This window comes from Pagrus pagrus, assembly GCF_965226575.1.
Source record: "Pagrus pagrus genome assembly, chromosome: 2".
Classification (NCBI taxonomy): Eukaryota; Metazoa; Chordata; class Actinopteri; order Spariformes; family Sparidae; genus Pagrus; species Pagrus pagrus.
Window position 1 is genome coordinate 3,343,983 of NC_140186.1, and position 24,190 is coordinate 3,368,172.

Consider the following 24,190-nt stretch of genomic DNA (forward strand, 5'->3'; position numbering starts at 1 on the left):
TATATGTGTACGTGCGTCTGCAATTATGTGTGTGTGTGTGTGTGTGTGTGTGCGCGCGTCACATGGCTGCCCCCTATTAAACTCAGCGCAGCACTTAGCCTCGGCTCCAAAATGGCTTCAGATCTCAGCCTCTCAACATGGGGTGTTCCTTTTAATGCCATGGTGTGTGTGTGTGTGTGTGTGTGTGTGTGTGTGTTGGCAGTGCAGGTGCATGAGGAGTGTTCTCGTTTTGTAGGAAACGATCTCTCTGCTCGGCTGCTCATGCAGAGCTGTTATTTATGTTTTCGTATCCGGCTGTAAACATCTGCCGGACGCGTTTCTCTGCTTTTTCTGACCAGACCACCGAAAACTCTTCTCTCACCATGACCTCCCAAATAAACGCCAACCAAGTCCTGCAAGACCACAATGAGAGCCGCATCTCGTCTCGTCGGTCTTCATCTGAGCTCAAACATCTGAAAATGGCCGGTCACTGAACACATCGTCCAGCTGACGGCAGCAGATCGTGTTTGTGTGTTTTTTAGGGGAATTTTTCTGTTATTAAATCCATACATCCTCCTCTAACGCGCTCTGCTGTCTGTGAATCGCCTCCTTTGTCCTTCAAACTTTAAACAGCACGACTTCATGTGAAAATCATATGATAACAAGCAGCTCACACACACACACACACATTTAAGACTGCAAACACACAAACACACACACAGCACAAGTCCAAAAATATGCCTTTATGTCCCGGCAGCTCTGGGCCTCCTGACCTCATTAACTCACCCACATTTCCACCAATCCTCACATCTGGCTGATGCTAAATGATCCCTGTGTCTATGTGTGTGTGTGTGTGTGTGTGTGTGTGTGTGTCGGTGGGCAAATGTATAGCAAACAGCATCTCTCTGCTACAAAGCTCAGCAGTGCAGTTGTTTTTGCTTTTGTTTGTAGGTGATGCGAACATGTCTCACCTTCATCTGAGAAACCAAATGTCTTCCTGCTTTTTGTTTGTTTGTTTGTTTTATAACTTTAAGATTATTTCATCTTTTCTTACTCTGACCTGCACAAAGCTGCCAGGATAAAGTCAAGATTTTTAAAAATTGTTTTGAAAAATAATTTGAAAATGTAAACTGACCAACGATCTGTTGATCTTCACTAATCCAGATGTGATCGAATCTTGGATTTGGAGTATCATGACCCCCCTACACGTGTTTCAGCTCTTCTTTGAAACTACATGATGTTTACTCTAAGTGATCTACTCAAACATGAGATACCATCAAATTAACATACTTCTTCATGTTTCGCGCATCAATTTCTACACATTTTCCCACAAATCCAGCTTTAAACATCTGGAATTCATGGAGAATTTAGGAGCCACATTATTCGCACTTGCTGATCATTTACTCATGTTTTTCAGTCCAGACACAGACAGACTGTATGTTTACAGTTCGCTTCTTGTTCGCACTTTCTCTCCAGTAAATCAGATTAAAGGTTGTGCAAAGAAAGAGACGTAATTATTTAAACGAACACAGTCGAGGTTTGTTACAATGAATAACAAACTGCTGTTTCACATGTCATCATATAAAAGTGCAGAGTCTGATCTGTTCGGTTGATTTTAAATGAAATTATAAAACTTTGTTTGTTCTGAGAACACTTATTTTGGAAACACAGGACATTTCAGTCCTCGTCTAAAATTTGTACCTGCTGCCCTCACTTATAATAATTAATATTCTTGCTTCAAATTGAAGATGTACACGTCCTCACTGGTTTCAGCTCTGAATATCAGTAGATATTAATATCAAAACACTTCTTTTTCAATGCCTTATTCTGAGCAACACAACCCTGCTCACATTTAAACCAACAAGGTCAAAATTCTTAAATTTTTCTAACAAAAAAACTACATCTGTGTAGGAACTTGAATCAAATACAGAATAAAAAAAGGCAAAATTAAAATTGAATCCAGCAACTTTCTGATCACTAGAAATATTCAATGGGAGCGAGTGAAGCCTCAACTCCGACAGCTGATAATGTTTCGTTTGGACTTTTACTCGTCATAAAATCCTTTTTTATAAAAATGACATTTGTGGCTAAAATCCACTGAAGGCCGAAACACGGCGAGCTGTGATTGGCAACACAAAGGAAAAAACAACAACAAAACGAGATGCTTCTAGTTTCCAGCTGCAGGACGCATCCAAACTGACAACAGCTGATAATCTCTCTGCTCTTTGTGTCGCCTGTGACAGTTTCCTCCGTCTGTTTATGTCGTCTATTTTATATTTACACTGATGTCGTGTTGCTGTGTCGACCTGTCGTGTCTTGAAATAGAAAAAAAAAAGCGTAAAATGAGACTTTTAGCTGGTTTGAATAAAAGAGGACAGCTGCTTTACTCCCATCTTTTACAATGTCATTTCAAATGGGAGCTACATCTGTGTGCACATGTGGTCGTGTGTGTGTTTGAGGTGGAGGTGAAGCGTCCGCTCGGCCAGGCGTGTTTGCATTAATCTGCCTGTGTGTGTGTGTGTGCGTCGGGCAGGTTTTTTGGGATTTAACACTGTAATGGCTTCGCTCTGATTCCTGTTCGTCAATCGACGCATGTGGCTCACTGGCTGCCTTTAAGTGCATGTATCCTGCACAGCACACACACACATGCATGCATATACATAAATATAGAGTTAGTCAATCAGTCAGTCAGCAGGAGGCCTCAGTAAAAGCCTGCACCGTGTGTTTATGGAGGGAGGGGGAGGAGACGGATGGAGCCTCGCAGCGGGGCAGCCTCTCTCCGGGCTCGTTGAGGATCGCTGCTCCATCAGATCCTTTGTGTCTCACTAAAGAAAGGAGACGCCCTCTCTCTTTTTTTTCCTCTTTTTAAAAAAAAAAATCTGATATAACTGAGTCTTAACTCTTCAGTTTGTAGAAGTGAATCATTTTGAAACGGCGACAATGGCTGCTGCGTGGTCTGAGTCAGGGGAGTGACTGGATGTCATAATACGAGTTTAAAACCGTCAATATTCAGACAAAAGTTGATATTTTAGCAGCACAAATGTCACAATGTGAAAGTGTTGTGTGGTGATTCATTTCCAGTATAGAAAGTAAAGGACGTTGATGCAGTGATAGTGTAAATACTGAGTTCAACACTGAGCTTCCTCATTTGGCCTTAAATAACTTATAACTATATTAATGACCCGATCTTCTTCATCCTGTTCTTGTGATTTAATTGTCATGTGAAGATTTTGTAGGAGTAATAATAATAATAATAATAATAATAATAGAGAATTGTGAGTGTTTTTTTTTTTTTTTTCATCTGTAAAAAAAGATTCTGTTCAATATTTTGGAGGAAATAGTTATTTTCAGCCGTGTTAGAGGAAAGTTTTGCTCATTTTTCGAGCTGAAACAATTCGTTGTTTATTTGATTTGTTGAATCTTTTTAATAACATTATTCTTTCAAGAAAAAATGGCTAAATAAATAAAAAGGTTCTGGCTTTTCAAAAAAGATATTTTTGCTAGTTTTGTTTTGAGTGTAAGATAAATGTTTTTTTGTTTTCTTTGGTTTATTTTTAGAACAAAAAAGCAGTTTGAACGTGTCGATGTGCATTTTAGGAAATCTCACAATTTTCTGTTGTTTTATGGCCCAAACCTCTGAATCACGTACTCATTTGATTTTGAGGTGAATAAAACACATTTAAAAATTAGAACAGAATAGAAAATACTCTGCCAGCAAAAAGGCCGAAATTAGGTTTTTCTTGCACGTCGTGAAAAAACAGAAACAGAACACATTAAAAATATTTATATAGAAACAAACAAGACTTAAAGGTCAGTCAGTCCTCGCTGACAGACTCTTTAATTAAAAAAGAAAACTGTGTATTATTAATTTGTGCCTTGACATGAACGAACAGCAGCTCATCATCTGGTTTCATTCTGTTTCACTTTATAACAAACATCATGAATAAATGTTAGTAAATAAAGCTTTAGTTAATGGTTATTTCACTGTTAACAAACACTGAAAGGATTTATGAAACAACTGTTTATTGCAAAGTTGCAACTGAAGTTTAAAATACTTTGTAAATGGTTAATAATCACTGTGTAGTTTGTCTGTAACAGGAGCGCTCAAACTTTTTCCGTTAGACGGACAAAAATGAAATTTATTGGAGGGCAAACTTTTTTATCATCTTGTATCGTTGAGATGTAAAATGACACAAACATCCCGAGTTCCCTCATTTTCTACGACGAAACTCGGTCCTCCGTGCTCAGATTATGAAAAACAATTAATATAATAACAACCTACACATTTAAAGAATATTTTTACCTCCCACAAAAAGGAAGCAACTTCATTTTTAAAAACAGACTTTCACACTTTTTTCGCTCGAAACATCTGGTGAGCCAAACTGAACGGACCTGATGGATAAACATGGTTTTCATGGTCGTTGTAGCTGACGTTTGTAAACCTTTAAAACTGCTCAATAAATGGTCTATAAGAGTAAAATAGCTACTTACTAAAGTTATAATAGCTATAAATGTACTATTTATGAGTTTTGTCTGATGAACATAAAGGATCCAGAGCAGAAGGTCGTTTCAGTTCGCATTGAAATTCCTCGACCAGAATGTGACCTGAATCTTAACGAGAGTATTTTAATATAAACTGAAACTAAAAAACACTTTAAGGCATTTTAATAGCAACAAAACAAAAAATACAACTAGCGACGTTATTGGACAAAGATGCAAAAACATGTTTAATTCATTAATAAAACATTTGAAGGATGGAAAGAAAATGTATAAGTAGTCACTGAGGTCATTTCTCTGAGTAAATGGAATTCAGTTTTCAGTTCCAGCTTCTAAAATGTGAGAATTTTCTCCTTTTTTCTGTGTTTTTTATCACTCTGAACTGGATCTCTTGACATGTGACATGTTAAAGAGCGACCCATTAGATTATTTAACTGCAGCCGATCAGAGGCGGGAGCAGGATTGAAGGAGAGAGGACGGAGGTATGCTCGCCATCAACACAGAGCCGGAGAGAGGTGTAATTAAAGCCGTGAAGAATGAATGAATAACATGGAAGTAAAGAGAGAGTATAAAGGTTATTACTGAGAGGAGAGAGGGAAACATCAGGTGTATTATGTTTCTCCGGCTGAAGGTCGCCTTCAATCCATCCTGCCTCAGTGTGTTGTGCTCTCTTTAACCCGAACAGGCTCGGTAAATACAACTCTACAGTGATCACATAAGCCTCCTGTGAGTGAATATGTGCGTGTGTAAGTGTGTGTGGAGCCCTCTTGCTTTCTTTTGTCTCATCCGACATTTAAATCTCATAAGGAATTTACCCACGTGCCCCGGCGGGGTCCAGAGGAGAGGAGAGAGAGAGAGAGAGAGAGCTGGGGGGCCCGGCTAAAGAGGTTTAGTCCGCTATCAACCTTTAAACCCGACAGCCGGCGGGGACAGAAAACACCCAGAACCACCCTGAAATCTTCAGAACGATTACAAAGAGCAGGACGACCTTGAAGTTTAACCGGCAGTGATAAAACAATAATCACAAGAGGACGGACAGATGTAGGTGCAGACACAATAACGCGGGACGATAGGAGATGTAGTTTGCTGCCTGGCAGGCGCGAGTGCTGTTTGGACTGAACAATGAGGCTCACACGGAGATTTCACACATTAAGATTCAGTTGGGTTTGCGAGAGACGTCGACACCCCGCTGTGTCACCAAAACAAACTGCAGGCCTGATTCTGCTTGGTTGTTTCGGGGCGTCATGCTGCAGCTGTTTGTGTGAGATTCCCCCGCTACCAGAGCGAGAAAACAAAATGCAGCTTTTCGTTTCTGTTTCGCTTCATAAACTGTTTCCACTCCTGAAAATGGTGATTTTGGGAAAATGAGTCTCCAGCGTTTGAGAATCTGAAAAGGTGTCATGTTGTCAAGGTTTAGGAGTTGAGTTTTCAACATAATCCGTCGTTTCATCGACACGATCGCTCGCGTAAACCAAAAATATTTGAAGATTTGAAACGAAACGATCCGGATCTTCACGTTTGTTTGTCGTCTTGAACAAACACGATCTATAAACGCGGAAAGTGTGAAGTCTTTGTGCACGAGACTCAGAAGTCCCTCCAAGATCGGTTTTGTGGAGTTTGAGTGACGACGATATTCACATTTTAAGCAAATGTTCACTCGCAGCCCGTGTTAATGCGCTCACACTGTTAGAAATAACAAGCCATGAAAATGAGGGAATCCATCTGAAGAAGAGAAGACGTCAACAGCTGCAGGCAACACGAGCTCTTTGTTCTGCGCAGAGTTTGAAGTACATTAGAAAACCTAAATAAACGAGCGCAGCGTTTCATTATTTAATGACGCTACTGTGTGTAGGCTCGTGTTGTGAAGCAGTTTATTATGCTCTCATATGTTCAACATTTTGACACATTTCACACTTAAAACTTGCTCCAGGTCTCTTTTATTTCAGGAGTTTTGTCTTTGAACTCAACAAACTTCTGTCCTGTGGTGTGTTCAGGAGCCATGACACAAATGGCACAGTTCAGTTCCAGCTGGAGCCTTTTTTCATCCTCAACTTTGCTCTTTAACGTAAAATTTACAAAAGATGATCACAAGTGTTGCTGGAGTTTAATAACACATGAAAATTCTTGAAAATTTAAAGAACAGCCTGAATAAGATGCATCCAGCGGTAGAGATTAAACGTGATGGTCACAGCTGCTCTGGACGGCCGGTGCCTCACATCTGTCCGCTCAGCTCCGCTCGGCCGGGGAAAAAAAAAACAAACACATTTATTCGGTGCTTAGCGGAGACCCTCGAACCTCGCCTCGGCCTTTAATCACTGGCATTAAAAGCTTAAAAAAAAAAGAAAAAACACACCCCACCCCTCGGCTGCTGTGGTTTGACCGGAGGGTGGAGGGTGTCGGCCCCCAGCGGTGCGATAGGTGGCCGCGGTCCTGCCTGCGCAAATTGAATTTCCTGCTGTCCAGTAGCTCAGCTGTTCGTTAAGCATGATGTCACTGCAAATCTCTCCCTCTCTCTCTCTCGCTCATGCACAGAGCGAGTTTTAATTCAAGTGAAATGTAGGTCAAGTGGGGAGCAGATGAGATTGTTTAGCGCAGTAACGCAGCCTGATGCTTCTGCTGCTCCAAAACAAAACAAATAGTGTGTTTTCTTACAGCATGCTGCGTGTGTGTGTGTGTGTGTGTGTGTGTGCTGAAGCACTGCATCTCTACTCAGTTGCGTGTGTGATGGTACAGTGAGTCACTGAATCTCATTAGATGTGTGTGTGTGTGTGTGTGTGTGTGTGTGTGTGTGTGAATCCTCCAGGCTGAAGCTCCTCGAAATCTTGTTACGTTTAGAAAAATAAGCTCTGAACTGTTGTTGGATTCTTTCCTCTCCTCTGACTCCAGAACAGGGTCAGTAGTTTAATCTGCTCCTAGACAGCATCTGTATTAAAGGACCATTACAGCTATTTTTTAAATTTTTTATGTCCAGGATTTCGCTGCAGAGGTTTTTTGGGGGATTGTTGCGACATAAAATGACCAATTCTGATCAAAACTAGTCAGCAATAGCAGTTTTGTACGATGCATCACGGTGTCGGACGCTTGATGTCCACACTGAGTCCGTTAAATATGCATTGTATCAATGACGCATACCTGTCCGCTTAACAGAGACTTAACCGCTCACGTAAAAGAGTTAAAAAGTATTCGTATCGATTTTGTAGAAGATGGGCGAATTTGCGAAGAAGGCCTATCATCCTATGTTTGTACTTGTTTAAAGAGAACACACGTTTTATTTTGTGATATTTTCTCGACTGGAAATGACAACAGCGAGTAGAGATGTTGTGTTTCCTCACCAGGAACTTTCAGCTTCACCTTTTTATAGTGTTTTGTATTAAAAGGAGACAGTTTGTACATATAATAGAGGTGTAACGATACGCCGATCCGGATCGATACATACTGTTTCAACGAGTGATCAACGAGTGATCAACGAGCTAATAGCATCCATTCAAAGTGAAAACATTTATTCATATCGCCGCCATCCTTAAGATACGCCTTTAATTTGAAATTCCCACGTCACGTCTGTGTCACTGTTTCCGTCCATGAGCAGCTCCTTCCTGAACAGAGCTTGTTTTTATTAAAACGAAGCACAAAGCGTTCTGCTTTAAGCTGTTTTCACCACTGAAGGATTTTTGTTTCCTCTGCCGGCAGGAAAATAAAGTTCTGATGCATGAAAACAAAAAAAAAGTGTAAAATCAGTCCACTCTGAAAATTCCCCCTTTTTCAGAAAACATCCTGTTACACAGTGGGAATTAATTTTCTTGTTTAATTTGGGATTATATGGCTTTAATAATCCGATTCTGGAACAGTTAATGACTCTGTTTGTGCTGCCTTACACTCCTGACAGCGTGTTGTTCAGCTCAGCTCTTACATGTGAGAGACATCGACATGCTAAATGATGATTTCAAGCCTCATTTATTTAATTTTTTTTAAGAGAAGCAGACTTGTGACCAGAACATCGCTGGTTTAAAACTCTGGGATGGAAAAGAGCATGTAGAGTCAAAAGTCTCCAGCAGAAACTGAGGTGAAGAATCACAATCAAACTCATCCAGGAAGCAAATCTAGATGAGTTTCCCAGGTTTTTAAGAGTGAAGTCCAGCCAGGAGACCCGAGAAGCTGCAGTGTTCATAACTCGGGGTGTCATGATAAACAACAATAAACAAAAAAACATTAAAACAAACATCATGAAGCCTTCTTTAACCTCCTTCTTGTCTCTAAAAGTCGAGCTCTGTCGGACTGTAAAGAGCCGCCTGTGACCTTTCAGGTGTTGGGTGAGTTCTGACCCGAAGTCCACCACGTGACCACTGTGACAAACTCCATACTTTAACTTTCCGACCACGGTGTAGTTTTAATGTTGATTAAAGGTCTGATCTGGACTCAGGTCAGCGCTGATAATAACTCGTCCTTTTAGAGAGCCAGCTGCTGATTGGACACGTAATGATGTTGAAGTTGTGAATGGCACAGGACACAGCAGCAGCAGCAGCAGCAGCAGCAGAGCATCAGCTCAACTAACAAGATTAGATGTCGGCCTCGTTTGCTTTCCATCCGAGCCCGGATGTTTCTCATTTGATAGTTGAACGCCTCATTTGTGCCGTGGATGTTTTTTTGTGTTACACTGTGGAGCCATTATGCTTTACTTTCTTGAAAAAAAAAAGGTAATTTAGATCGTCAGATCCCCGCCTCCCTTTGCAACGAACTTGATAATAATTACCAGAGGAGGATTGGGCTCAGAGGCTCCGTGTTAGGAGATAATGAAGCAGACAAAGGCTCCGGTTTCACAGCTCCTTGGTGCTAACGAGGAGATCGAGCAAGTGATTGTTGACTCGTGTGCCGGCGCCACAGAACTTTCCCACAGTGTTGCATGCTGTGCTGAAACCTTGCCACGCGCCACAACAAGCAGACTTCACACAAAGCTTTCTGCATGCTGCGGTGATGAAGCCCCCGAGACAAGAGGCTAAAGCCCCTCCGTGATCCGCTCCGACAGCCTCTGTGGAAACATGACTCTGTGAAATGGATGTTTTCCAACAGGCAGGAGAGCTCGAGTCACAAGTCATTGAAACTGAGGGTTTTAAAGTGCAGAGTTTTGGTCTTGAGATCTATGCCATTACAGTTGTTGTGTTCACTGCACTGAAAAATCTCACTCCAACGATTCAACAGCAACTAGATGGCATTTTTACAGTCAATGTTCAACATCTTACAGCTTTCCAAGAACTACTTTCTAAAAATATCTGCTGTTGCCAGCCAATTTCAATGCAATCCACGTGAGCCTAGAGTAAAACTAACCCTACGTTACTTTGTCAAATTGATAGTTGTGATTGAGCTAATAGGTGACTTCAGGCTGTTGTATTTATAAAAGGGCATTTTAGCAATTAAGTATGGCATTTTCATAGAGTTTGAGGTTACTTAGAGGTGGATTAAATAAAAGAATCACGTGAGGTCCAGAGATCAAGAAGACTTGACTCGGTGACCGTTAACAAAGAAAACCACTAACACAGCAGGACCCGACCCGAAAACACTCCACATACTTTAGATCTGACCTGATACAAGTCCCAGATTGGCTGTCGCTTACTACAAAAGTCTTGAACAAGTCCAAAGTAATTTTTTGTTGGGTTGGTCAAGTCCAAATTCTGCTGTCTCATCTGGATGGTGCTGGCCCACGTAAACCATCATCTCCTCGATACTTATCATCATTCATTAAAGCAAATGACTCAAGCTCCGATTATTCTGTTGATCAGTTTTAAGAAGGCTGGTCTCACACGGGTTCTAGTTACTGATCTCGGCTGCTTCCTCCTCTTCTTCAGGCATGTGATGGAAACTGTAACGATTCTGTCAAGGCGCTTTTTCTCTTTCTGTGGAGACCTGTAATGATGCATCGAACAGGATCGATATATCGATTCAGCGATCAACGATCCAATAGCATCAATACAAAGTGAAAACATTGATCGAATCACTGCCATCGTTGAGATATGCCTTCATTTTGAAATTCCCGTGGCACGTCTTGTGATATCGGCAAATATTGTATTGTTGTCCAAAGAATCGATATAATATATATGTAATACCCCTAGTAGCCGAGGGTGGTTTGTTCACAGCCAACTGGGAGTTTGTTGGTGTTCCATTAAGAGGGGCGTCAACATCAGCCAAAAAAGAAAAATTCAAGGCCAGACGGACGGCCGTGTGTCGTCAGTATGAAAGGTTTCTGTTTCCAGTGATTTGCACAGTGCTGCCCTTTAGAAATGATCAAGTCTGGAGTGCTTGTTGGGGGCGCATGTTGCACTCAAGCGAGATGGTCTTTAAAAGGCAAGGTCACTCTCTCATCAACCATTTACAACCTTTTCTCTTTCTTTTTTTTACATTCTTTCACCTCCCCGCTGCAAAGCTAATATTTCAGAATGTTTTCATTCCTGCGACGAGAATTTGTTCTTCTGCCTGAAAAGAATTTAAAGAGGGAGGAAAATGTCAATTTGTTAGATTTAGTGTTTTATTGTTAACTCTCTATGACATTAATTTACTGTTACTTTTCCTTTTTCGCTCCATTTTTTCCCCCTGACCTTGTAGAATAATGAAATGCCTATAGAGTAATGTGGACAGGAACGTGTTTGGATAGAAAGGAGAGTATTTTCATGTGGAAAAGGGGAAACATTTTATGTGTTAGCAGAATCAAAGCAAAGGTCCTAAAGTACTTGAAAAGCAAAGAAAATTTCAAATTGCTTTTTTTTAGGGAAGGCAGAATGTAAATCCGGCCGAGTGTTGTGCAGGTTCTCACCATGATTTCATCTTTTGGCAGCGTGTCGACACAGTTTGTGTCAGCGTGCAGAAGTCCTACAAGAGGCCACTTCGAACAAACCCGAGACATTGACCCATTTCACATCGCCCGTCTAGTCAAGTCTAATCACATTTAATTATTCACAGCGTTGAATATCTTTTTTTTATCAATAAGTGCTTCACACAGCAAGGACATGAAAACACTTGAAGAAGACACAGCTAACACTGAGACTGAAAAGGCACTAGGTTAGACCTCATAAGCATGAGTGAGGCTCCACATCACGCTTTCTAATTCAAATGAAACGACTCAAAGATCGACGCGTGGTGGTGAAGTTAAAAGTTAACGTTTTCCTTCCAAACAAAACATAAAGTCAAATGTTCAATTACGCAACAGAAAATAATCTACAGGAGTTTATCAATCAGTCAAAAAATGCCAAACAATCTCTCGTTTCAGCTTTAAAAAACGAGAATATTTTCTATATTGAGCCCTCAACCCAGTCCCCAGGATACATGTCTGCAACGTATGTTTCTGCAGAACGACTGACATGTTGAAACCTTTCCTTTGGTTTAGTTTTCAGTTTTATATCTTGTGACAACTCTCCGCTCAAAAAAAGTCAATTGTTTTGTCACCACAAACACGGCTGGAAATTCTCCTGAGGTCTCAATAACTAGACCCGGTTATGTCACCGCAAACACAGCTGGAGATGTTCTGACTTCCTGTCAAAAAGACCTGTATTTTGTTGCCACAGATGCGATGTCATGCTTGCAAATGTTGAAACGTCCGTCCCTCATCAAAAATATCCAGCGCTTTCACACTTAAAAATGTTGAGATGCTGTAACTCCACCACTGTCCCCTCCACCTCCACAATTTTAGGCCCCTAAACGTAATCTATGACACGTACAAATGCCAACGAATCAGTGGTTTGCACGTTAAAGTCAACTGCCATCATTTCACCCTGGTGACTGGGCTCAGAGTGCAAGTGTTCGAGTTTTCTGTCCTTTTTTATATTTGGACTGTTGGTCAAATCATTTAAAAATGTTAACTTGTGTTCTAGGAAATTGTGAATTGGCACTTTTTGCTCCTTATGAGATGATTTATTTATCAAAAGACATTTATCAATAATTAAAACGATCATTAGTTGTTACTTGTTTGATTTTCACTCGACTCCTTGAATCCCTTTGACCTACAAGCCGTTTTTCATCCAAAGGATACGTTTGTCTCGATCAGCATCATTTTTATTTTTTTTTACCCAGTCAGAAGTGAAACTAAACACTAACTGATGCTAGAAATGCCGGCATACCTGACTTACGCCTCGCACCCGTCACATGATAAAGAAAGAAAATGTAAAAATAAATGTGAAACGTGGCGTTTTACTTTTAGGTGGTAACACGTGTAAACTGCTCTAAACAAGAGCATCTGTTTTTCAGTCGTCTCCACGTGTTAACCAAACATTACAAATAAAGATTACTCCCCTGTGCTAACACGTAGCAGCTGTGGGGATGCGAAAATAAGACGAGATTGATGGACTGATACGATTTAGGAACAGAAATAAAAAAAAATGTCTTGGCATTTGTGGCATCTTGGCAGGAAAACCATGGAGTTAATTTGCAGACACCGGCAGTGTGTTCTCGGGGCTCGGAGGCAGATGGTTGAGAACCGCTGGTCCAGATGGTGCAGGTGCATCCAGACTGACCGCGAGCGCCGACTCTGTGCTTTAGAAGCAATCAGGAGTAAAATTTAGCTGGAAAACAGCCAAACCAACACAAACCAGGGAGTCAGTTAACTTCATGTTGTCGTCTTCTGCTTTGTCTTTATTTTTCCCTCCAGTGAAGCTCACTGCAAAAGGTGCAATCACACCTACAGTTGGATGTCTTTAAGCTCAAACTGACCATGTGCGTGGAAATGAAGCCTTGTAAACGAAAGTCACATGACTCCTTCGCAGGACAGGTGTTTAGTCATCATGCCAAGTTTGGAGATGTTTGGCAGCAGAGGGGAGTCAAAAAATCTGATTTCAAGTTATTTTATCTTTAAATTAACTCCGTTAGAGCAGAATGCATCTACATTTACTCAGAAGACGACAGATTCACACCTCTCACCTCAACAGCCCAACACACCCCCCCCAGTTCATCCCAGTTAAGTATCCAGTTTATCCTCCTCAGTCTGTTCAGGTCTTTTGCTCCATCACACCCCTGTTGTTTACCACTTGGCAGAAAATAAAAGAATACACCAATTACCACTCTCGTTCTTTAATACCTCTCTAATCACCGCTATCTCCCCCCCCTCCCCCGATGTCCTCATTCATTTGCGCGAAAACACAAACTCTCCCATCTCTCGCCTTTTAATTGTTTTCAATTTGTTTCTCGTTAACACGTTCAAACGCCTGCGCCTCCTTCTCCTCTCTCGCTTTTTTTCTCCATCGTAGAAACAGATGGGGGGGGGGGGTTAAACAAGCGAGGGGGGTTTGTTGTTTGTGTTGGAGGTCAGGGAAGCAAGTTGCAGTGAAATCTGCACAGGATGAGCAGAGAGGTAATACTTCGGAGGGCTGCGTTTGCAGGTGGCGTCACCAGGAACGCAGCACAGAGGGCGAAAGGAAACACAGAGACCGTCTTCCATCCTCCTTCCTGCTCTCCACCACATAATGAAATAATTAGATAATTAGACGAGTAATTGGGCCGATTCTTTTTTTTCCCCCTTTCCTCCCGCTGTGACATCTGCTCGGCTGCAGAGCTGAGCGAAGCAGCGCAGGAGAAGAAGAAGATTTAGAGCAGCGCCACACCCATCCGAGCCTGCCCCAGTGCATCATGGGGGGGAGGAAACGGGGACCCAAATTTGCCTTGACCAATCGTGTGTCTCTGTAGGAGAGGAGAGGGATTCGCTGCACACACGCAGTCATCCGCCGTGCTGCCGTTTGATGTTAGGGGGTGATTCGTCAACCAATCAGAGAGCTCGACCTATTTTTTTTTTCTTCTCCTTCCTCTCCCGGAGCCATGACCACGATCAAATGTTGGAAGTGTGACTGGCTCAACGCCATGGCAACATAATGTAAAAAAAACAAAAACAACAACAAACCAAATCCACTGTTTGATGTGAAGGTGTGTGTTCCTGGGTTGATTCACCTTCTTAAGAGACACCGCCCAATTTTGATTGCTTTTTACAGCGTTTCTGCTGCGTTAACAAGCGTGTGTGTGTGTGTGCAGCGGTGGTGTGTTAGTCACAGAAATAGCTGCCAGCGCACATCAGCCTCCTTTGAGCTCATCACCGGATACTTCAGAGAGAGAGAGAGAGAGAGAGAGAGAGATGAGATGAGATTAGGGATTTGGTTTGCCGAGAAGCCGTCAGATTGAATCGACACACTGTGTTTAGGCTGTGTGTTACGTTGTGTGTGTGTGTGTGTGTTTGTTTGTGTGTTTCCTGCAGTTTGTTTGAGTCTCTGTGTTTTACCACGCCTTTGGCCAATCATGCACATATTTGCTTTATTCATTTTCCTCCTCATTCCCCACGACACACACCCACACAGACACACACACAGTACATACATGCACATACTGTACATAGACGCACACACACTGTGCCAGAGGTGGTTGTGACTCTTTGTAAACAAGCTATTATATTTTCTATTTGCTCTCACACAGACAAAAATGGTTCGACAGTTCCAGTGAAGTCTGTTTCCTGCAGAGAGAGAGAAATGATTTGGTTGATGTTTCCTCTGTGATATTTGTGAATCACTGCACTCTCAAACAGCTCGCACGGTAAAATGACTCCTCGCTTTCCAGGAATTTAGAGTTGGCTCACAAAATACATCCAAAAATGATTTTATTATAGAAGAGTATATCGATTTTTTGAATCCTTCGACCCTGGAGATTGATTGAGATTCATCACTGATATTGTTGCTTCCATTCTTTGAGGAAGGACGGACAAGCAAAACAGTGCAGCATTCTCCTAAACAAGCTGGAGACTTGTCTTAAAACTTATATATATATATATACATATATACATATATAACAAATATAAAGAAAAAAACAGCTCGTCAAGCTTCAGTCTCCACAAACTCTGAGATCCCAAATTTATACCCTCTTTGTGCGGACAAGCTCATGCACCTGCTAATGCTTTTAGCTCAGCAGCTACAGGGAAGATTTTGGCTCAAAAACGGGTGTAAATAACATCTTTTCACTAATTCTTTAACAAGAAAATCAACTTTGTCTACTAATGAAGAACAGAAGGCATAAAAAAAACAATGTGACCTTTCCTTAACATACTTAATGTCGTTATTAATTATAGAAATTAGTAGAACATGTTTATGAATCTGCATCCTCATGAAAAACTAATCACATTCCTCGACTCTTGGTCTGAATTTAAACCAAATTAGATCAAAATCGGTCACCAAGTTATTGAGAAATGCTGAGTTTGATGATGAGAACACATCACAAAAGAGAGAGTGGAAAAACCTACAAGTCAGCTGACCACTATCACGCTTTTATAATGTTTTTAACAAAAATTCCCCCAAAATGCCGCCATCAGAAGTGTCACAAACGTTTGAGAACACTGAATTGGCTGGCAAACTGTTAGACGTGATGTGGTGACGTGCTGACGACAGCGATTAAAAGCTGTTCTTGCTTCCTTTCTTTTCTGGTTTTGTGTCTTACTGCAGCCTTGAAATCAGACCCTGAACGCCTCACCGAGGCACCAAGGTCAAACTTCACCGGAAGGATGTAGTCAGTAGTCAGTCAAACGTCATCCAGTCAAACCAGTAAGCCGGTCCTTGGGGCGCCATCTGAGTACACTGTCAGGAACCTCGCATTAAAGAGCGATCCTAAAGAGGGAGTGGAGCTTCCAGAAACGGATTCACTTTAACCATCGAGGCCACAGAACATACAGGAATCGTCTTAGTGTCATTTCTGAGAAAAGAAACGTATGAAGACAGAAAACGCACCAATAGGACGTGTTGTGATGTGCTACAAAATTTGGCAGGAAAATATATCTTGCTTACAGCTACACTCTATTAGCCCTGTTATGGACTTCTACAGTATTAGAGCTGCTTATATTAGCATATATTTAGCTTTTTCTTGGTACGCGACATTGTTTTTGATCTCTAGGGGGCAGAAACTCCAATCAAAAGGCGTAGAATTTAGCTTAGCTAGGTTGCAGCATGTTAGCGAACAACTGCCTACACCTTTAACAGAAACAGAGCGATATGGGCATCGTCTTTTGGGCCAACTGACAAATGTAAGTGTTGCGTCCAAGACCAAAAAATGTCTGTCTGAGTTGATAAATATTCCTCTTTTGGCCGCCTATTTCTGCTGCCATTTCAGGCTGGGCATGTAAGCGAACTAGCGTGAGTTAGCGCTCGCTTTAGCAGATCTAAATTTGTATCATGTGCATGTTGGTAAAAGATAGTGCTGCTGTTGTCTGGCTGGTGTGTCAAAATGGCGCCCCAATAATGATGACCATGCAAAGGAACATACTTAGACATAAAACAGATTAATTTAAAGATTAACTATATGTATCATCCCACTGTCCGCTGTACTAACTGCCACATTAGGCATACTGTAAAGTGACTGTGGAGTCCAAATCACAGTAAATATGAAACATGTGTGGAAAAAATGGATTAGTCGTCCAGTAAATTTCTGTTTTAGTGTTTCTGGTTGCCGACATGTGATGTCCCCCGTGTCATGTCCCTCTATGTCACCACTGGATTATAGTTAAGTTTTGCTGTGTGGACGTTTTAATCAGGGACAAAGTGCAAAGCATTATAGTGTTTTATGTTATTTTTACCTAAAAAAAAGCAAAGCAGCCTCTGTGGAAAAGGCTGCAGCTAATTGGAGCAGATTCGGAGAGCAAAGATCAGAAAGATCAGAGAGGTCTGTTGCACCATCGATTTTTTGGGCGTCATCCATCTTGGATCAAAAGATTTTTGCTACGTTTGTGTAATACGTCTCCTTTTGACTCTACCAAACAACGTATGTCTTTATACTGCAGGAGAATACACATTTAAGCACCTTGAGGCTGCTTCTTACTGTTTTATGTTGGTTGACTGTACAGTCTCGGGCCTTCTGGCTAGCTAACGCTCACAAACGCGTGTGCTTATTAACCCTTAAAAAAATCAAAGCTTGTTTTAGCATCTTCAGCCTGACAGAGTGCTGAAGCTGTGTTTGCATGAGCTGACTTGGTATCAACTGTTTAATTCATGCTTCAGCATTAGTGGCTCAAACTGAATCATATTCATACGGCTGTACAGTGCAGTCTCTATTACATTATTCTGTTACAATTTATAAGTGTTAATTAATAGATGATAAGGTCCATGTAATTTCTGATGAAATGCTTATTAACATTAAGATTAAATAAGTTTTAATTAAAGCATAATAACTACACTCCTTGTTGTCATAAGAAAAACACATAGTGCATTTATTAAATTTGCTTCTGGGTGAATGTAAACAGCAGCGAGAAGATGGTGATGATATTGTGGTCGACGTTTTCATATTGACAGTTTGACATCGAGTAATTCAACAACGAGCATCAATGACGTAAACACAGAGTCCACCTCTCCTCGACCTGCCGCGGTCCTGTGCGGCTCCTAACGCGGCCCGTCGAGACAGGTCTCTGATTTCCTGTTGCGGAAATCCTGTTGATTTCCTGTTGATGAGCATGGCTCACCACCTCGCATCTCTCCCCGCTCCTCCCCGGGGTCGGTCCGACTGGTCGGGTCGGATAGTCGAAAAAAGATGCTGTGGGCAGCGATCGTCTCGAAGTCTGCTGCTCTTCATCCAAAACCCGTGTTTTCTTCTTCAACGCTGATGAATTTATTTCTGTCACTACGCCAAAATAAAAGCACCATGAAAGGAATTCAAGGGGCTTTAGTATCTATTAACCAATGCTGATTACAAGGAGCTCAGTATAAAGTATAACCAGCCTTGTCACAGGGAATACAGACTTTAATGCAGTGACCACAAACAAAGTGTCGGGTCGAGGCGTTAAGTTAACTTGGCTTGTTGTTCCTCCCTCTCGCTCTCTCCTGCATGTTGTCTCACTTCCTCTTCCCTTAAGCCCAGACCCGCGTTAGGGTTAATTAGGTATTGATTTGATCGGGGCCAGGCGAGAGGCCCTGTTCTAAGGGCTTTGGTCATGCTAAATTATTAATGTTCATGCAGAACTATATATAGCCGAGGTCCAGTGGTCACAAGTAAAAGCCAAACGTTGGTTCCCTGTTCCCTCCCCGTTTTCCTTCCCTCTCCTCTCAGATTGATTGCGCTGCTTCCTTCGGTGTTCAGTTCCTTTGCACGGCGGCTGGAAACGGGAGTGATGCCGTTTCTTCACATGCTCGTGTGTGTGTGTGTGTGTGTGTGTGTGTATGTGTGCTTTGATTTGACAAGCATATCCTGAATTAATTTTTGAGCAGCTCAGTTGCTCTCAACAGACAGCAGAGCAGTGTTTCTTTTCCTCACATGTTTTGATGTCTCTTGCTGGATTTCCCTGTTGCCGTGTCCACACAGCGAGGCAGATAATTGAAGCATTTCCTGGTCAGTTTTGAGAGATTCTCCTTACAAAAGGAAAATGGCTAATGGCCCTTCCTGTTTCTCCTTTTGGTCATTGCAAGAGCTCGACTGATAAACTGGCCGGGCCGATATTTTGCTAATAACAGATATTTTCTATTGATTTTACCCAACACCCACCGTCAGCCACACCTCCCTCACAGTCTCCAGTGTTCCTCGATCGTCCAGATATTACAACTGGTGTTTGTTTTAACGTCTATACTGGCAGCTAACGGTCAGTGTTTCACTTCCAAGGGCTGCAGTGTCTTTTTTTACCAACCGACATCAGGTGATGGGGGAGGGGTTGAGTGATGTTGCTTAATAATTTGGTCTCGGTGAATGTATATTTTTCACAGATTGAACACGGACAAGAGGCCCAGTTAACAGAATATCTTGTTCAGCTGGATGGTGTGATGAAGTGACTGTACACATCATTTACTGACTCTAAATAGTGGATTTAGCTTTGAGTTATTCATTACAAAACAATTTCAAACAGATTCAAGGGATCCTTATCAAAAGTGACTATTTCTTTTGCTTTTTTCTGTTTAAAAATCCAGTGTTAGTCGGGCTGTTGTGTCTGAAAAATGAAACCTCTGTACTGTCTTCTCCTGTCTCTTGTCAGTGTTGCCACTGACAAAAGTTTTCATTGAAGTATTTGCCCTCTTCTGTTGTCAGGCAACTGAATGAGCTTAAGAGCGACTTAATCATTAATTCTACCCAATATAAACGATGCCAAGTGGGCTATAAAGATAACTGTGCTACGCTAACGAATGCTCGCAAAGTATGACTTTGCACAAGCTTAAAACAAAATCTCAAAGTATCGGTACTTCAACACTTTTTCAGTACCACGTGTTTTAAACAACACGATATCCACATTCGATAGTATCAAAAGCACTGAAGCTTTAAAAAAACAAATTGACTGAAAGCTGATGACGCTGGCTGTTTTTTTTATTCATATCAGAAAATCCCTACATGTGAATAATGAATATGAATCAGGTGCTTAAATATTGTGCGTTTGTTCACAATGTCCACCTCTGCTTTATTATTAAAATCATGTTTCTGTTTCACATCTTGTTCGCCAATCAGCGAGGTTTCATTGGACCGTCAGCGTGTCCACATCTGTCCACAAGTGTGTTATTAATGGTTGTTTGTCCTTTTCTGGTGCAGATGTGGATTAGCTCGATGTCTTGTGATTCCCTCCACGCATGTATTTGTGTGTATTTTTGTGTGTGTGTGTGTCTGTGTTTGTGTCACGCTGCTCTCAGCTGTGCTGCTGGACTCTGTGAAGTGAAACGAAGTGACACAATGGAGGTTTCAGAGATTGGGGACAGCTCTGTGTATGTGTATGTGTGTGTGTGTGTGTGTGTGTACTCACGTGCATTTTTGCATAACACACTGAGACAAACCCAGAAACCATAATGTATATATATGTGTGCGTGTATGTGTGGTCTCTCTCTCTCTCTCTCTCTCTCTCTCTACCATGTCATGTGTGAATGCTTTTGGGCCCAGAGTGTATTCACTAACTGACCTACATTTCGGGAGCTTTTTTGCCTGTGGCTCAGGAGACTTGGTCGCCGTTATCTCATCTAGCCAATCGCATCCCCCTAATCTCGTTTGTCCAATCACATCCTACATCTCATCCGTCCAATCGCGGCCTCGGCCCCTCGCGGGGGGAAAAGAGTCATCCTCTCCTTTACGCCGGCCGCTGCTGGGGATGCATTCGTGTCACTTTAAATATGACGAACGCTCTGCATCTTGTGGCCCAAATAGCGCAGGGGCCCGTGTAACTTTGACTCTCAGGGCTGATTTCTCACGCTGCAGCGCTGCAACCCTAATTATTTCCCCCCCTGACTTGAAAGGAGAGCAGTGTTTCAGTGTGTATTGGCAGTTGGAGGGGAGGAAAAAAAAAATTGAAGCTTTTGAAAATTCTTTGAAGCTTCCCTTTTTGTTATCAAAGCTGCCTTTGTAGGCCGCATGAATTTTGCATGCGCAGGTTTAAGGGAACTTTGTGATGTGCCAGTGTGTGTGTGTGTGTGTGTGTGTGTGTGTGTGTGTTTCCTCTATATGCAACAGTACTGTAGTAATTTGAGAAAGCGAGGAAAGAGGTAGGAAAACGGAAGATGCTGGCTGCCCGTCAGGGAACATTTGGCCAATAGAACGAATACATTGGTGACGGGTTTCATCTGAATTTCTACCTCTAACATTCGAGCCTATAAACACTTTGCATGAAGCCAAATGTTTGCACCACTGTAGATCCAAAAAGGGACGTGACGTAACATGTCTGACGATCCTTTGTCCAAGTTCAAAATGAATAATCTTTCCAATAAAATAGCAGATGTTTTCTTATATTTTGCAGTTTTCTTCATCAAGAGTCGACTCAAGATTCCCCCTGCCAAGCTCTGGCCCTGTGTGTGTGTGTGTGTGTGTGTGTGTGTGTGTGTGTGTGTGCATAATGTGTCCATCATCATACCATCATCACATGACAGCGTCTTGCTGGAATTTAAAGAATAACACAACTTGGTCTCTGGCATCGAGCCAACACAAGCTGAAAGGACTAAAGGACTGTTGATGAGGGATTGTACACACACACACAAACACACACACACACACACACACACACACACACACACACACACACACACACACACACTTATAGTACAGGATTGGCGAGAGTTTAAAATTAAATTTAAATTTCAGTTTTGTTTGGACTATTTAAAGTGCTTTTCGAGTCTTGTGCGTTGGTCTCAGAGCAGACGGTACAGGTGTGTTTCCAGGTGAAGCTTGCCTTTTTCCTCCTCCTAAGTGTTTTATGTCAATATGGTGCTGGCTGAGATGTGGCCACAAGATGGTTTAATTACCGCAGCTTGTGGTAGACATGATCTCGATCTTTGTGCTATAGTCTATATAAATCCTCCGTGCTTGTTTTGACTTCCTCCCTGGTGGTTTAATTAAGTGTAAATGTGTTGTTGGGGCCAAATTTCTTCTGCTGTGTTTAAAATGGCTTTGGACAGAAAAAGCCTCTGAACAAATGAATGCAGTGTGATTACATAAACTAAAATATGCAGTGAAAATATTCAGTTTCAGAGTGTTTACATCCAGTAATCCAAGTAAAAGAGTAAAGATGGTTGCTGTACCATATGTCTGTGGGTTTTTTGGCTTAAATCATCTGGTTTTGTTGCTACAAACAAATGTCCCAACGGACATTTCTCACAAATGAAACGCTGTCTCTAACTTTCCCACCTGTAATGCTACTACCATCTTGTCTGCCTGCCGTCATGAAAGTCCGCTCATATACATGTAATATGAACACGATATATCACGATTATATAAATGTCAGTATGACATGTAAGCATTTGAATGTATCTGAGGTTTTCAGAAACGTAAAAATGCATCATTTAATTCTGGTGAATGGATCGGTACAGCCCGGCCTCAGCAGCCTGGTGGACGTACGCCTCGAAGTTTGACGCTGTGGAAAAGTCAGAGTCAGGGGTCTGGGTGGGTCATACACTGGACTTTACCTCCAGAGACTGGGGTTCACCCTTTTTGTTTGTGACCAAGAGTCAAGACTGATTTGGTAGTATGATCTTTTCCTGAACCTAACCAAACCACGACGGCTTGACAACGTTAATACCGGCAAAGTCATAATGGTGTCATAATATGTGAGCTCTTTGCCAGCGAGCTTTATTTTGAAAGTCTAACTGGACGTTCATTTTATGTCCAATTGCTAATTTGACCGCAGAGCCGTTCACATTAAAACACTGACAGATGAGGGTTAGATAGTCATTTTTTGATCGCTGACCAAGCTGCTGTATTTGACTGATTTTTGGTCTGAACCCTGTAAAAACACAGCTACACTCCTTGAATCTTTGACCTCCTTCCTGTCGGCCGCTTGTGACGGAGCTGAAGTGGTGACGCTGCTGTCCTGAGGTCAGCCGTAATGACTCTATAACGGGGGAAATACATTTCCACACAGACTGTGTTTATCAAGCTAGTTCATTCCTGCCATGTAAAATATGTGGCCTAACAAGTGGCTACACTTGAACTCTGGATGTGTGTGTGTGTGTGTGTGTGTGTGTGTGCGCTCTGTTAACCTTTCCAGTCCATGCTAAACATGCGCACACACATACACACGTGTCTTTGTCTCCGTTTCTCTGTCTGCTCCATTTGCATTTAATGGCGGGTGAGGTGGGGGGTGGGAGGGAGATGGGGGAGGGAGGCGAGGGGGGGTCAGGTTGAAAACTGCTATATGTATTTATGTTTCTCTGTATGGGGTTGCCAAGCAACAGCAGAATAAGGGTATTTACAGTTAATAAAAAGTGAGTGACATTAGCTCGGTGTATTAATTTGCTTTAAGAGCTGGAAAGAAAGGCGAGGTGTGTGTGTGTGTGTGTGTGTGTGTGTGTGTGTGTGTGTCTTTTGTGCACAGAGACTAATAAATGCCTCCACACCCTATCTGTATAGGCGCACTCGTGTCAGTGTGTGTGTGTCTATTGTGTGTGTGTAAATGCATATCAGGCGCTCAGCCAGCCTCGTCTTTGTAGATGTTTCGGTGTGTGTTTTGTGTTTGCCAAAAAAAAAAGCCTGTGCTGCGCCTCATCTGTTGTGTATTTCTGGGTTTTCAGGGCTCTCACCTACATACGTTGTCTATGTATGTGTGTGAACGTATGTATTTTATTTGTGTTGTCGTCAGTTTTTATAAAATCTTAAAAAACATAAATTCAGATTTACAAATCGCTTCTTTCTGTTTTTTTTTGTTGTTTTTTTTGCCGTTGGGTTTGAGCAGCGGAGGCTGTGCATCAGCAAAATAAGTCCTACGGGAAAAAAACATTTTGTCATTTATGTCCCTTACCCTTCAGAACATAAAGTAATCGTTCCTTTTGAGATGGATTTCTTGTGTAAATGTTTGATTTTTGCAAAACAACACTGGAGTCATCGAAGTGCTTTGTCTTTTTACAGTTTGACGTTGTGTTTTAGCTGCCGTCACGTTGTTTTGATGGCAAACATGTCAGCGAGCATTAACCTCACATCTCTTTTTTCTTTGTCGCAGGCTTTGAAAGCATCTTGGAAGGCTTGTTTGGGCCGGGACTAGTCAAAGATATCACCCTTTTCCAAGGTAAACAAGCTCACACACACAAACTAACTAAATATACGTTTGTGAATGACAATCACATGTTCAGAGATCTTCACATTTTACTCACAAAAACAGAATTACAAAATGCTTCAGAGTTGAACAGTAATGCTGTGAACATAATAAAACAAACAGCTCAATAAGCAAGGAAAGAAATCTTGAAGTATTTCTGCCAATAGTGTTGTTTACAAGCACCAGAATGATTTTGTTTTTTTGTGGATCGCCTTTTTATGTTTGACAGAGCTTTGTTTAAAAAAAAAT

The 24,190-nt window shown here is 41.7% G+C and overlaps 1 protein-coding gene and 1 long non-coding RNA gene across 3 annotated transcripts in view; one reads left to right on the plus strand and one right to left on the minus strand.

The window, feature by feature from the left end:
- lcor (ligand dependent nuclear receptor corepressor) overlaps positions 1–24,190 on the plus strand; it is an 89,396-nt gene that overhangs the window by 23,161 nt on the left and 42,045 nt on the right. Inside the window, exon 2 of the mRNA XM_084366250.1 lies at positions 23,849–23,914. Within this exon, the coding sequence (XP_084222376.1) occupies positions 23,849–23,914 (66 nt within the window). The remainder of the gene's footprint in view (positions 1–23,848; positions 23,915–24,190) is intronic.
- Positions 13,075–24,190, minus strand: part of LOC311264991 — a 64,124-nt gene continuing 53,008 nt past the window's right edge. For both annotated transcript variants that reach the window (XR_014623522.1, XR_014623523.1), the window contains one exon: positions 13,075–14,540. This is a non-coding gene — a long non-coding RNA (uncharacterized lncRNA). The remainder of the gene's footprint in view (positions 14,541–24,190) is intronic.